We start from the raw sequence: 14,965 nt of genomic DNA, 5'->3' as shown, positions 1-14,965 counted from the left end.
GCTGCGTGTCACCAACAACCTAACGCAACGCCTCCAGAAGCTGCGACAAGTGAGCTACAAGCTCCACGTCACTCCTTTATTGCCCTGATTGTAGACAAAAAGAGGTTGTGAACAGAAATGCGCCGCACGAGTAGGACACCTTAATGACAATGTCAAGCCTTCCAAACGGCTTCTCTCATAACGAATACCCCGTCGTCGAATCCTCGATTGCTGTCTCTACTTCGTCCCTTGACAATGCCACCACCGAGGCCGAGATTCGCGATGCGCTTGCCGCCCTCCATGCCCGCGAGACTTCTATAACCTCCCGACTCGATGCTCTCGTAGCTTCCCAAGCCGACCTCTCCCGCGATCTAGGCCGACTGGATCTTCTACGGGCTGGACTGGGAGCGCAAGTCATCGCCGCACGATCGATTGGAAATGATATGCTGGCGACGGCAGCAGATACGGCTGGCCGACTAAGCGACAGAGTCAAAGAACTGGACCTGGAGAAAAGTCGAGTCGAAGAGACACTAGGAGTAGTGGAGCAGGTTGCGGAGCTGAAGGCATGTGTCAACGGCGTGGTCGGTTCCATGGGCGCACCCCAGGACTGGGAGGCCGCTGCTGGATACATATCAAGAGCCAGTAACGTACCAGAGGAGATCACAAAGGGATCATTCGCCGTTGGCATAGTACCCAGCGTCGAAGTACCCGACCCGCCGTGGGTGACGCTTGAGGAAGCCAAGGAGAGTCTATGTGGCCTCTTCTTGCGAGAGTTCGAAAAGGCAGCAGAGGAAAGTGATGGAACAAAGGTTACACGGTTCTTTAAGCTCTTTCCGCTGATAGGAAGAGCAGACGTTGGACTGGATGTTTATGGACGATACGTATGCCAGGGAGTTGCCGGGACAGCTCGGGCGACGCTCAAGGATGCCATGAATGGTCAACGCAGGGAGGGCTTCTTCTATGCGAACGCTCTGACAAAACTGTTTGAGCATATCGCACAGATTGTAGAAGGTCACGGTGGACTCGTGGAACGTCACTACGGCACCGGCAAGATGGTCCGGGTGATTGAACGTTTGCAGATGGAAGCGGATGTCCAAGGTGGCATTATTGTCGACACCTGGAGCGACGAGAGGGGAATCGACAGAAAACTTACTGACGTCAGGAGTTACCCATTCTCGTTCCTTGTCCAGAGCTTTTTGCCCCAGCCGCCCCGTGGTGGTACACCAAGAGTGAACTCACCGGCTATTGGACAAGGCAACAACCCTCGAGAGAGTGAGGATGAGGGCGTGAACATGAGAGAGGTCGATGGCCTACTCAGCGAGATTGCCGTCATGCTTGGGCGATGGTCGTTGTACACTCGATTCCTCGCCGGCAAATGCAAGGTATGGCTGAGTATTCTAACCCCTGAACTGCGCCTGTACTTACATGTTTTTAGGACGCCGAGACACCAGATGAAGCTCCTCTTGTGATACCGGATGTACTGGTCAAGTCTAATCTGTACCGCAAAGTGTCTACGAAACTCACCTCTCCTTACAATGTCATGACCACCTTTTTCTTCCGTCGTTCGGTGGAGAAGGCTTTCCAGCTAGACGAGTACCCTACTGGTCTGTCACTGAGCTTAAGTAGACACATTGAAGGCAACGCTCCGTATATCATATTGGCTGTCGATGATGTTATGTACATCGTGAACACCGTCATCCAGAAGTCCATTTCTACCTCACAACGAGATGTTATTGCTTCTGTAGTACCAACGATTGGCCGAGTTCTCGGCTCCGACTTTGTTGGCATGATTCAACGCAAGATGCGGGACGAATCGTACCCCCGGCCTGTTGTTCAGGGGGGATTCCCACCTGAAGATCGGATCATCCAGTTTATTGTTCTCATCAACAGTCTTGACATGGCCAACGAGTATTTGACTCGCATCATCACAGGCCGCATAGGGGAGTCGAGTGACTCGCCAAACAATGATGCTCAAAACGGGCCTCTGAAAGACTCGTTCCCCTTTGAGCGAGATGTCATATTTGTGGCGAATGCTTTGCATACTCTTCAGACGTCATTTATCGGCAAGTCGACAGAGCTTCTCAACGAGGGCATTCAAGTACTTTTCAATCAAGTTGTAAAGCTTCGTCTACGGCCTGTTCTTACGGAGACATTCCGCGATGCGGATTACACATTGTCCGAAGACGACATTGCCGATATTGCTCAGCAGAATGACGAAGACGAGGATGAACTTTTGGAACAAGTGCCTCGGCTCTTCGAGCACGGATGGGATCAGCTCATGAAGCCAATTGCACGCATAATGACCCCCGCAACGTATACCACTCTACTCGACATCACCGCACGGTACCTCTCCAAGATTTGGGAGAAGAAGATCATGGGCTATGCAGGCCGAACCAATGCTCTCGGCGCAATCCGTCTCGAACGTGACTTTATTGCGTTGGTGGACATAGTCTCCCGTGGAGATTACGCCGTGAGAGAGGTGTTTGGCAAGGTGCTGCAGTCTCTCATGGTTGCCAACATGGAAGACGACGAATGGGACGAAATCATGGCACAAGACGGCGAAGATGATGGCATTGAATGGGTTCTGACTGATGAGGAGAGAAGGAGGGCGAGAACCTTGGTTAGAGGCTGATAAAGTGTTTAATGATGTTTTCGATGGACAACAAGAGATGAAGTAGACTAGAGAAAAGAGTTCAAAATGTATGAGAATAGATGCAAGCGATGCGAGTATTTGGTGTCATGTTGGGAGAAATTACAGTTTGCAACTTGTTATATCAATGGCATCGACCACTACTAGTTTACATGAGATCGATCATTCGTTAAATAAATAGTTAGATCGACGATGTATTTTTTCTCAAAACAAGAAATGCTTGTTTTATTGCAGACCACCAGGGTTCGTTGTGATGTACAATTTCTCCTGTTGGTTTCTATATATCGAAGCTTGGGGCTATTAGTGGCCATCTGAAAAAGTTACTTGGTAGTTTATATAAAAATGTTTTTTAGTGGCACCTCAGGTATGCCGAGAGCCTAAAGATAGTAATTTTCGATTGGGCATCCCTCTGAGTCACTCTCAAGTCTCAACCATTAAAGTCTAGCCAGAGGCTCCATTTTAGCTCGTCATGATGAGTGAGCACGAGGCCCAGTATGATGAAAATTTCCATCTCTCAATTATCACGAATCTTGGACCACAAACGGCGATATTATAGTTTGCGAGCATACTCACAAGCTCTCGCACCCCGAAAGAATAGTATTATTTATTTTTTAAATCGATCTTCTCTCAGACACCCACTGTTGTCGTCAATACTGAGACAACCACTTACACCACAGAGATTTATATTTCAAGCTACGCCCACCATGGAGACGAGGATAGTCAGAGTCCCCAGCAAGGGATCCCTGGGCCATTTTCGACCTGGCCGTGGTCTTGCTAAGCTGGACACTTGGGAGATTGACCGTGAGAACAAAGAGGCCCTCAGGGCACTGGAAGATGCGGCACACGAGCTACGAACTACGGATACGCCTGTTGCATTTCCTACCGAGACTGTTTATGGCCTCGGCGCAGATGCTACTCGAACACCTTCAGTAAAGGGAATTTACTCTGCAAAAGGAAGACCTTCGGACAACCCTCTCATCTCACATGTCTGTGACCTGGACATGTTGCGACAGTACATTGGTCACACAGACGAAACCCAAGATCCCATACCAGAGCGTTACAGGGCTTTAATAGAGAGATTCTGGCCCGGACCTTTGACCATTCTACTTCCCAATCCCGTTCCGTCAAAGCTGGCGCCCGAAGTGACTGCAGGGCTAAAGACGTTTGGCGTACGAATGCCTTCTTCGCCCCTTGCTCTCTCCCTTATCAAGCTTGCTGGTGTACCCCTGGCAGCGCCCTCTGCCAATGCTTCCACCAAGCCTTCACCCACGGCTGCTCAGCACGTGAAGGACGACCTCGACGGAAAAATCGAACTCATTTTGGATGGAGGACACTGCCAAGTCGGTGTTGAAAGTACTGTAGTGGACGGATTATGCGATCCTCCCGTTGTCCTCCGTCCTGGTGGCATTGGAATGGACGAGCTACGAACCTGCCCCGGCTGGGAAAACGCAACGATAGCTTACAAAGACAAGAGTGAAGAAGGAAAGGCAGCGCCGCGAGCACCGGGAATGAAGTACAAGCATTACAGTCCTAAGGCTACAGTAGTGCTCTATGAGTCGAGTTTCAACAAAGGGGGTGATGGAATCGCACTGTCTGACTTTGAGGTGGCTAATGAGACAGTCAATGGCCATGCTACAAACGGCGATCGAAAGAGAAGAAAAATCGGCGTTATTCGCACTCAGCGATGGAAATCAGGGGCTGGACTCCGATGCGCCAACTTTCACCATCTTACCGATGTGAAGGCCACCGACGAACCGGATGATTCGCCATTCGAAGTATACGAAGGCGATCTATTGGACGACAAGGAGCAAATTATAGGAACAATCCTGGATATCGACTTGGGCCAAGGCACTGAGGGGATCGCGCGAGGTCTCTTTGCAGCGCTAAGGGATTTTGATCGAAGAGGCGCAGACACCATTTTTGTGGATGGTATAGAGGATAAAAGTGACATCGCAGCGGCGGTCATGAATCGGCTCCGCAAAGCGGCGTCGGAGACTAGAGCATGAATGACCATATCAATTAGAACACCATCACCCTGTATTGAAAAGCACTTTCTTTCTTTCTTGTCCCTGTATCAGCCATACCAAGCCAAATCAAACCCATGGCACGATGTCTTCCTCTTTTGAATTTTGGTTCGCATGCGGCGCTAGAATAACGACAAAACTCCTGAATCTCTAGACGTAACCCTTTCATCCCCTTTACAGACCCTGTCGAAGCCAATCCGCCAGTTTCGACTTTCCTAGCTGCGCCAGGTTGTTGACGCCCTGTTCACTAAGATCGATGCGACCGACAGGCATGTCCTGTGTGGGTGCTCGGCTGACACGCTGAACGATGATGGTGGGGTCGGTCTCGAGAATGATGCCGTCGTCGACGATCTCGTCAATTGCGAGCGAAACGAGGTCGTAGTTCTCGACGATTGTTCTCTTATCGACGGATTGCCTGCAGTGACCGTGTTAGTGCTGCAAAAGACAGCGCAAGCTTGTAAAAGGCCAACTTACTTAAAGAGCAGATGGAGAGAGTCTCGCAGAGCAAGAATGGTGTTGTACAGCAGAATCTCGTTCTCGTCGACACTGCCAACAACGTACATCATGACATCTGACTCCATCTTGTACAGCACAATTCTGTTGTCGTAGAGAATAATGTCGCCGGTCTGCTTGGCAGTCTTCTCAATAAGACCCTTCTCGAAAGCCTTTTGCGCCTTGACATCGGAGTAGGGGTTGGCTGAGGCGCTTGAGGGAGCTGTTTAGAACAGTTGTCAGCTGTCGTTGCGCCCAGTGGTATTATAGCGAGGGAAGCTCAGGGGAGGGTAGATGTACCATTGGGTGCTGAGTGAGGCGGCTGGAAGTATTTTGCGAATATCCTGGAGCCGTCCTCTGTGCTGAGGATCAGGACGGCCTGAACCGCGAAAAGGGTCATTCCTGGAGACATGGTTGCGGTTTGTTGTATTGTTCGGTAGCTTGTAAGTGCGTCCTACCTAAACGGTGGCCCCTCCAGATACAGATGCCAGCGATGCCACACTGCGACGAGGGATGCCGGGAGTAACGTTTGACCGCTCCGCAACTTCTTATCTTATCGCAGCTCCTTCCCTTGTACCTGTCTCGCGCAAAGCACTTTACGCGTGCAGGAAAATAGGAGACGCGACTCGTCACCCAGCCAATCCCCTCCCCCTCGTTTTCACTACCAATTTCGAACGTCAACAGTAGCAGGAGACAAGGGTCAAGCCAACTTGTCTTTCTTTAGCTTCACTTGTACAATTCGCAAAACACAACATATTCCACCATGTCGTCCCCTACGAAAAGGTCGACACGCAGCTCAGCGACTCCTCGCCGTTCTGGTCGTAATCCCGAACCAAACCAGGCTTCTGGTCCAGGAAACTCGCAGCTAGAGGTCCCTTCGAGTCCTCTTCCCTACCCATCTTCGTCACCAGGACCCAGCGGCCAGAATGACCTCCCCAAAGGCGTTTCCTCGCCATTTGCACAGATGATGAGCAGCCAGAGCACCCGAGCTCGCAGCAATATTCCTAGCTCGCCTTTTCACCAGATGACAGAGAGCCAAAGCGACATTGATCCCCAGAGAACACCCCGAGCTAATCCAACAACCCCTGCCTACCACGGAGGTAAGAAATAATAAAACCAGACATAATTGTCACGAGACTGACAAGTATAGGATCTTCTCCTGTTCGCTATGATCCCAGTTCAAGCCCCGGAAGATCACTACGACATCAGTCGGAGCTTCGAAGTGAAGCAAGTGGACTATTCGTGGGCTCACAGATTGGCTCACCTGCGCCTCACCGCCGAGGTGATATCAACTCTGACGCAGCAAGAACACCTCGTGCTTCTCGTCGGGTTATTCTTGACGACGTTGGCCGTGTGGTTCGTGAGGGTCCAGCTGATGGATCCGATGTCGCCTCATTCGCAAACAGAGACCCTAACACCTCAGAGGCCGACGTTCTTGGTGGGCAAGGACAGAGTCTTATCTGGGGTACGACTGTTTCCATCGACGATACCTTCGCCTCATTCAAGGACTTTCTCCGCAACTTTACACAGAAATATCGTATGTATCGTGATGGCGCGTCCGACGAAGACGTTCAGAACGATCCTGATGCGGAATTGAAACCATACTGGGAGGCTCTGGAGAATATGCTGCTTCTTGGAACAACAAGGCTTTACCTCGACATCTCTGACTTGAACCTTTACCCACCTACACGAAAGCTGTGGCATCAAATTCAAGCCTACCCTCAAGAAATAGTGCCTGTTATGGATCAGTCTGTTCACGATATGATGGTTGAGATTGCTCGGACAGAGACTATGAGAAATCGTTCTCAGAGTACTGCCGGCCACCAGGCTTCTCAACACAGCACACAGAGCTCTGAGCCTAATTTCCCTAGCTCAGACAGACCTGAGGAGGCACCCACGCCTCGAGCACAGCCTGATCAGCAACAAGCTTCCCTGGAGGACCAGGTGGCTTCATCTATCTATGTTCTCCGACCTTTTGGATTGGACAAGACAACTAATCTGCGAGATCTGAACCCTTCTGGTAAGCAGCATTTCTGCAAATGTACTATGCATGTGACTAACATCTGTTAGATATGGACCGCCTCATCAGCATCAAGGGTCTCGTCATTCGTACAACCCCTGTTATTCCTGACATGAAGGATGCTTTCTTCCGTTGCAATGTTTGCAACCATTCTGTCAACGTTGGCCTCGATCGTGGCAAGATTCGTGAACCTACCGAGTGCCCTCGTGAAATCTGCAAGTCCAAGAACTCCATGTTGATCATTCACAATCGATGTTCGTTCGAAGACAAGCAAGTTATCAAGCTTCAGGAGACGCCTGATGCGGTACCTGCTGGCCAGACACCTCATTCAGTCTCTGTTTGCGTTTACAATGAGCTCGTGGACTTCTGTAAAGCCGGCGACCGTGTTGAGCTGACTGGTATATTCCGCGTCAGCCCTGTCCGTGTCAACCCCAACCAACGTGCCGTGAAGAGCGTCCACAAAACCTATGTCGACGTTTTGCATATTCAGAAGGTCGACAAGAGGCGCATGGGCGCTGACCCGTCAACTCTCGGAATTGCTGGCGAGGAGGATGCTGAAGCTGGAGAGAACGGCATCGAAGAGACACGAAAGATAAGCATCGAGGACGAGGAAAAGATCCGAGAGACAGCCGCCCGTGATGATATTTACGACCTTCTCTCTCGTTCTTTGGCCCCTTCGATCTACGAAATGGACGATGTCAAGAAAGGTATTCTGCTGCAACTCTTTGGTGGTACCAACAAGTCGTTCCAGAAGGGTGGTAGCCCTAAATACCGAGGTGACATCAATGTCCTCCTTTGTGGTGATCCTTCGACAGCCAAGTCGCAAATGCTTTCGTATGTGCACAAGATTGCTCCTCGAGGTGTTTACACTAGTGGTAAGGGATCATCCGCTGTAGGTTTGACTGCCTACGTTACGCGCGACCCCGAGACAAGACAGCTCGTCCTTGAGTCTGGAGCTCTTGTCTTGTCAGATGGTGGCGTCTGCTGTATCGACGAGTTCGATAAGATGTCGGATGCCACTCGCTCAGTACTTCACGAAGTGATGGAGCAACAGACTGTTTCAGTTGCCAAGGCCGGAATTATCACCACTCTCAACGCGCGAACAAGCATCCTCGCCTCAGCCAATCCTATCGGCAGTCGTTACAACCCCGATCTCCCTGTTCCTCAGAACATCGACCTTCCTCCCACGCTCCTCTCTCGATTTGATCTTGTGTATCTTATGCTGGACACTGCCAATGAGAAGAATGACCGTCGCCTGGCTAAGCATCTTCTGTCTCTTTACCTCGAGGACAAGCCTCAATCGGCTCCCACTGACAACGATATCCTGCCAGTTGAGTTCTTGACCCTCTACATCTCTTATGCGCGATCCAAGATCCAGCCTGTCATCTCTCAGGAGGCTGCCCAAGAGCTAGTTGAATGCTACGTTGCCATGCGCGCTCTCGGGCAGGATGTTCGTTCTGCCGACAAGCGTATCACTGCTACAACCCGTCAACTCGAGAGTATGATCCGTCTGGCTGAAGCCCATGCCAAGATGCGCCTTGCCGAAACAGTTACTCGCGACGATGTCCGCGAAGCCAACCGTCTTATCCAGAGTGCGTTGAAGACTGCTGCTACAGACGCTAATGGCCGCATTGACATGAGTCTTCTCACCGAGGGAACCAGTGCCGCGGACCGCAAGCGTCGCGAGGAGCTCCGTACTGCCATTCTGCATCTCTTGGATGACATGACGGCTGGAGGCAATACAGTTCGATGGGGCGACGTTGCTCGCCGACTGAGCGAGGGTGCCAGCATTCCCGTTGAGCAATCCGAGTTCAACGAAGTGATGAGGGCTCTGGAGGCTGAGAACGCTCTCATGATTATGGGCGAAGGCGCAAGAAGAACCATACGCAGGGTAAACGTTGCATAAATGTGATGCGGCGAGACATGTTGTCAATGTTGAATGATATACCATGTAGACAAGATGATGAAAGTTACTACTATAGGGTTAGAGTTGCATGACGGAGAACCCCAGGCTGGGTCAGGCGTTTGGCATATATGCGGATAGATAGATGTTAAAACGTTACGTTTGATTAATTCTGAAAATTCCATACAATCAATTCATCCATACTATTCCTTCCTAATCCTTCCGTCGAGCTTTGTAGCCGCCTGAAGCGCATCTCTCAAGGTATCGATCAAATCCTCTTCACTCTCTAGCCCGGCTGAAATACGTACGCTCGCTTCTCTGACTCCCAACTCATCCATATATACCTTCTCCTCAGGATTCTTGCTAAAGACAATCATGTTATACGGGAACATAATTGTGACATGACCTCCGAGATGAGGGCTCGGGTAAAGTCCTGCCCTGTTGTAGAAGGCTATAGCTGTTTCAACACTAGAGAATTCGACGGTCAGGAGACATCCATATCCTGGCTCTGGAAGCTCTGGTGTCCCTCGTCGTAAGATGGCATCGTAGTTTGCTTTACTATCCAGGAGGCTCGGATACTGCACGTTAATAACAGGAGAGTTGGGAGAGGATATAGCTTCGTGAAGGAATTCTGCCATAGCGAGAGCGTTTCGGTTGAGGATCCTTGTTCGCTCAAGGAAGTCGCTCGAATTGGACAAAAGCACCTGTGCGTCTGCAATGAAGAGTTCGTTATGGTGAGACTCCCGAAATAGAGAATGTAGAGTCTGGTAATGACAGGATAGAGGGTTGAGAACAACCGAACCGCCCATGACGTTGGCATAACCGCTAAAGGACTTTGTGATAGATGTCAATAAAATGTCTGAATGAGAAATGACGTCTATGTTGCCGAAGCCACCGATTGTGTCGTCAACAATGAGGAAGAAGTCATATTCCTCCGACTGTAGGGAGTCAGTGTACATGTTCTAATACTCGTATGGTGGAGTCAACTTACAAGCCTCTTCAAACGAGCAGTGTCGGGAGTGTCCAATGTTGGATTTCCAGGGACTTCGACAAAGACATAACTCACAGGCCTACCCGCATCTTTCTCCCCCTTAAGCCAGTTTTCAAAAGAAGAAATCCCGTCTGAATCAACTCTTCCAAAGTGCTTCATCCCTTGTGGACACTCTTCGACGAGATGGTGATACGTATTGTGAAAGACGACACCAAGAACAACGACAGTGCCTGGGCGATGTTTCGTTAAGAGATTGTTTGAGTAAAAAATGGCAGCCATTCCTGTAGGGTACAGAAATACATCTTTGACCGTGCACTTCACCTTGTCTGCATCTCTCGGGGCACGATGAAGAAGTTCAACGATCCTTTCTCGGAGAGCATCATGAATCTCACTCTCGGGAGTCCAGCTCGGCGAAGGGAAATTTTTTATTCCAACTTCAGAGGACACTTCTTTGATGGTGTCTATGCCCTTGAGGACCTGCTCGGCTCCGCGAAGAGAGATCCCTAGGCCAGGATTCTGCCAAGTAAGCATCATGACGGGCATTCTCATGGGATTAAAGAGAGTCACGTATAACCGATGACCAGCTACATCGACGCATTTGAATGCCACATCGTGTTCCTCTACACGACTCTCACCACGGTTCGAGTGGGTGACATGGTGAAGAGTATATGGCCATATCGCAGGGCTAAGATAGACCAGTGCAGCCTTACCAGCATGGCCAACGTGTTTCGCAATCTCGTTACCAAGCTACGCTTATCAGTATAGTCAATGAACGAGTGAATGGTTGTTTCCTTACCTGGGCAGCATAGTGTGTGGCTACGAAGCGAGGGTAGATGTGAACCACTCTCTTCATAGGGGTATGATCGCCATCACGAATAGCTTTGGCAACGTCCCATCCAGGAAGGTTCGTTATAACACTGTAAGGAGTCTGCGGCGGCGGCGCATGTCCAAACTCGGATTGGGTCTTAAGAATTGTCATGATGGATGATGTTTAGAGGCTGAAAGACTTAAGGCAGGGATGTAATTCGTGTGGTAGACATAGAACAAACTATTGTGAAACGACTGACCCCTCCCGACTTATATATTGCACCACAGAACTCGTCATTTCGTTGCACAATGTCATACTAACGTCCTTCTTTCAGTACTTCTCAGCCTCATTCCACCATCTCTGGGTTTTAGAATCATTTATGGTTCATCCAGCGTCACATGATCAAGTACGTTGGAGGTGCCGACTATAGACAGCCGACAACCTGCCCAGAGACCATGGTCTAGAACTGAGGCTTACGAGATGGCAGATTGGAGCTCAATGGCCTTGGCGTTGAGTTTATTTAGCGTCAATCATGCACAGGGCTTCGTTGAGCTAAAGCAGACGGACAGTTGCAACAAGTATTACAGCTCCGTGCAGATACGGAGACATGCTGGCAAGGTCTAAGAAGGTAACATAAGGGGCTAAGTTGACTATCCTGCGCATATACTGACTTGGCCGAAGACAATTGGACAATAACGCTTTTATTTCGAATATCGCCTAACCCTCTAATGACTTCTTTTCCATCTCCTTGCTATAGAATACACAAAGAAAAAAAAACCGACAAAGGCTGATTGATTACTCCTACCCGTGCTTATCATGACTACTTCCCAATAACCGCTTCAAGCAACACAATATACAAATGTTCAGCTAAACAATAACACTTGGTCTTTACCAGAGATTCCTCTCTCTGCCCTCGAACGCAAAGTTGAGAGCCACGCCGATGAAGAGAGCTCCACAGAGCGCACTAGGCCCCCAGCGGTCGTAAAATTTGACAACCTTGCGAGATCGAATTCCTTGGCTTCTGTAGAGGTACGTCAAAACGGAATAGCAAAGACTCATAATGGCGAGCAGTGTAAAGACGCCTGCCACCCAGAAGTGAGCTGGCGTAGGATGGCTACCAAAGTTGAGCAGAGTTACAGCAATGGTACCGATATAGATAGAAAATTCGAGCTGTAATGTCATATTAGTCACCGTGTTGCAGAGCTGATAGGATCTCACTTACCCATCCCAAAAAGGTTCTCTCGGCCGCAAAGTAGACCTTGGGCTCGACTCGCACGGGTACGTATATCTTCTTGCCAGGAGGCGCCTTGAATTTCTTGTTCTGAATGGTGTCGTTTCCAAACAAACCTTGCAGTCGCTCGCTGCGTGGGACTGCAGTGCTGCGAGGTGCAGGTACGGCTGCCTTAAGTGCAACAACCGCATGTCGACCCAAAGTTTGTCCAATGCGTCGACCCTTGGTGGAAAGCAGAGTCGAATAGTAGCGCCAGCCGCCTTCGCGCTTGGCGACTTCCAGCTCGTAATTCTCATCATACTCATCGTCGGAATCGTAAAGACAGTCTTCGTTTACATCAGGCAGGTCGGTTATTTGACCCTCCACATCCACAGCTGTCGGTCCTCGGCGTCTGCTTGCGCCTTGCGCGCTCGACTCCCCATTGGTACCATTAGTTCCGTTAGTACCATTGCGGCCAGAACCCACAGCTTCCTCATCATCAGAGTCCAGGTCGTCCTCATCATCAGATGTGTTTGTCGTTCCTGAGAGGCCAGGTCGTCGAATACCGAAGTCGTGAGTAACAGGCTTGCGGATGTCGGTTTCCATCTGTGGCATCCAGAAAGGTAGGAGGTCAATCCTGTCGGGGAACAGAGTCGCCGTGCCGTGGATGAACTTTGAGAATTTAGGAACAGCCTCGACCAGGTGAGATGAAATAAGCTGTCTAACCCACTCAGGGGGCTCTTGTCCAGCCTGTGTCTGGAGCTTGACCTCCAGAACAGCATAAGGAAATCGTTCAACATCTTCAGCAGGCAGCTGCGAGAAGGGGTAATCGATGCCAATGTCCATACGTCGCCAGTTGTCTCCACAACGAGTACGGCCATCGAGATTATCTTCCCTCACCATTGTGAGCTCCGTATCGAGGGAGATTCGTACTCGAGCATCGGCAGGAAGCTGGAACGCAGTACGGTTGTAGAAAGATCGACACACGGGCTTGTAACCCTTTTTGAGCACCGAGTACTGGACTTCGGATGCTAATCGCTCGTCCTCAGCAATGGCCTTTTCGGGCTTCTTACCTTCCTTACGCGCCTTCTCAAAGATGGCGGCAGGGAGAAGCTCTCCTTTCATGTATGCGTTAACGTTCTTCTCCTTCATAGAGAATCGAGCCTTGACAGACTTTTCACCAGTCCAGTCCTCTCGATGTGTTTTGCGCTCAACGAAAATAGTCTCGGTCTTCATGCCACCATACCATCGCAGTCGAAGTGCCTCGGCGCCTTCGGTCTTCTTCAGTCGGCCTTCGTACAAGTCCCATTTATCGGGGTTGTCGTAGTAAATCGACGTGATAGCTGAATCCTGGGGATCGAAGTCCTTGTTGGCATTGAAGACCAGAACGGGCAAGTGCTTCAGGATAATAAGCTTCAATTCTGTCACATTATCGGGATGAACCCAGTATTTAGTCGTTTGGCGGATGAAACTGGCTTGGCCTCCGCCGGCAGCGCTGTCACCCTTGACGGGATTTCCACGAGTACGGACGAGGTCGTAAAGCTTGGACAACTCGATGACGGAAGCATCGTAGTTTTCCTTGTAAAAGGGCTTGGCTTTAAGTCGGCTATCGAAAACGGGCTTCAGGTGCCATCCGGTCATTTTCTGGGCGTCGGGTTAGACAATCGCTACATGGAATCTGTAAAGGGCGGCGACTTACATCGTGCTTCTTAATGATCTTGTAAAAGCCGGTATAGTTAAGCTGGACAAACTTGGCGAGGTCGTGGACATCGGCGATGATGTCGCTGAGATCCTCCTCAAGCAACATAAACTCTTCCTCGGTAGGGCCGTTCTCACCAAGACCGCGCTCGTTAAGGCGGCCAACAACTTCTTTGACCTCACGCTCGCTCACAGCAATGCGACGGGCAATCTCCATAGCCTTCACCTTTTGCTTCGTGTGAACCTTTTCCAACTCGACCTCGAGCTTGCCGACGAAGCGTGTCTCATCATCTTCGGTCCATTCGGGGCCTTTGGCTGAGGCTTTGATAGGGCCCGTAGACCTTTTAAGCTCATCCTTTAAACCATCGTAATCGATATAGTACCACTGATACTCGTGGATAACGCTAGAGCGAAGCTGCTCTCCGAACTTCATGACGACGACGCCGGGTCGGACTGATGGTCTATTACCCGAGCGGGTGCTGAGCCAAGTTCTGGAACGGGTCTTGAGGTCCTGAACGATCAGCATGTGCGCATTGAGGAAACAGGATGCGACATCCGTGGGATTGAGTTTCAACGGGCGAGAGGGATAGACGGATGTGAAAACGGGAGAGAGGCAACAAAGCCAATGGATTAAGCAATTGATGAATGGATAGATGCTAGTGGTGCAAGATGCAAGATGCAGGTCTTGGTCTTGTTATGGTTGCTTACCTGGAGATAGAAACAAGAAGAGGAGAGCGAGACAATGTTTTGGTGTAATACCCAAGGTTAAGAGGAGGAAAGTCCAGGGCTGGCGACGAGACGGAAGGCGGCAGGAATTATCGGTTCGCGATGCAGAAGACAACTGACGACCAACCGTAAAGTGACCACTGCACGTAAGTTTGGTTACGGTACGAAAAATGTCAAGGTTTCCCTGCCTCGGATTGATTTCTTAGACGCTTGTTATCGTCGGTCTCGATCAACAGACTTTAGGTCGCGCGTTATGTGGAGCTAAAGGCCAATCCTGGCTTAGTTGGCGTTGTCCCGGGTTCAAGCTCAGGTTCGAGACAGCTCTGAGTCTCAGCGCATTGACGAATCATACTATCGCCTGTAGCAACGTGCACGTCACTACAAATAGGTCAGTGGGCGGCCAGGGGAACGCAGGTGAGAAAACTGGCTCTGAAGACGTTCAGGATCCGCTGAGTTTTTAGCGG

General features: G+C 50.2%; 6 protein-coding genes across 6 annotated transcripts; 3 read left to right on the top strand and 3 right to left on the bottom strand.

The window, feature by feature from the left end:
- Nucleotides 1–149: 149 nt before the first annotated feature.
- FPSE_04412 (uncharacterized protein) lies at nt 150–2,611 on the top strand (the record flags this gene model as incomplete). The annotated part of the gene is made up of 2 exons (XM_009257530.1): nt 150–1,361; nt 1,415–2,611. The coding sequence occupies 2 exons, from the start codon at nt 150–152 to the stop codon at nt 2,609–2,611; spliced, it is 2,409 nt and encodes an 802-aa protein (XP_009255805.1).
- A 722-nt stretch (nt 2,612–3,333) lies between these two features.
- Nucleotides 3,334–4,635, top strand: FPSE_04411 (uncharacterized protein; the record flags this gene model as incomplete). Its single annotated transcript, XM_009257529.1, has 1 exon — nt 3,334–4,635. One exon carries the CDS (start codon nt 3,334–3,336, stop codon nt 4,633–4,635), a length of 1,302 nt encoding a protein of 433 aa, XP_009255804.1.
- A 192-nt stretch (nt 4,636–4,827) lies between these two features.
- Nucleotides 4,828–5,557, bottom strand: FPSE_04410 (uncharacterized protein; the record flags this gene model as incomplete). The annotated part of the gene is made up of 3 exons (XM_009257528.1): nt 4,828–5,068; nt 5,128–5,368; nt 5,446–5,557. 3 exons carry the CDS (start codon nt 5,555–5,557, stop codon nt 4,828–4,830), a joined length of 594 nt encoding a protein of 197 aa, XP_009255803.1.
- Nucleotides 5,558–5,908: 351 nt separating this feature from the next.
- FPSE_04409 (uncharacterized protein) lies at nt 5,909–9,071 on the top strand (the record flags this gene model as incomplete). Its single annotated transcript, XM_009257527.1, has 3 exons — nt 5,909–6,245; nt 6,296–7,165; nt 7,216–9,071. 3 exons carry the CDS (start codon nt 5,909–5,911, stop codon nt 9,069–9,071), a joined length of 3,063 nt encoding a protein of 1,020 aa, XP_009255802.1.
- Nucleotides 9,072–9,271: 200 nt separating this feature from the next.
- On the bottom strand, nt 9,272–11,038 carry FPSE_04408 (uncharacterized protein; the record flags this gene model as incomplete). Its single annotated transcript, XM_009257526.1, has 3 exons — nt 9,272–10,006; nt 10,060–10,806; nt 10,856–11,038. 3 exons carry the CDS (start codon nt 11,036–11,038, stop codon nt 9,272–9,274), a joined length of 1,665 nt encoding a protein of 554 aa, XP_009255801.1.
- A 717-nt stretch (nt 11,039–11,755) lies between these two features.
- FPSE_04407 (uncharacterized protein) lies at nt 11,756–14,208 on the bottom strand (the record flags this gene model as incomplete). Its single annotated transcript, XM_009257525.1, has 3 exons — nt 11,756–12,037; nt 12,090–13,721; nt 13,777–14,208. 3 exons carry the CDS (start codon nt 14,206–14,208, stop codon nt 11,756–11,758), a joined length of 2,346 nt encoding a protein of 781 aa, XP_009255800.1.
- Between the last annotated feature and the right edge of the window lie 757 nt (nt 14,209–14,965).

This window comes from Fusarium pseudograminearum, chromosome 1 (genome assembly GCF_000303195.2).
Source record: "Fusarium pseudograminearum CS3096 chromosome 1, whole genome shotgun sequence".
NCBI classification, from domain to species: domain Eukaryota; kingdom Fungi; phylum Ascomycota; class Sordariomycetes; order Hypocreales; family Nectriaceae; genus Fusarium; species Fusarium pseudograminearum.
Note: the sequence above shows the minus strand (reverse complement) of the source record. Positions and strands in the feature narration are given on the sequence as shown.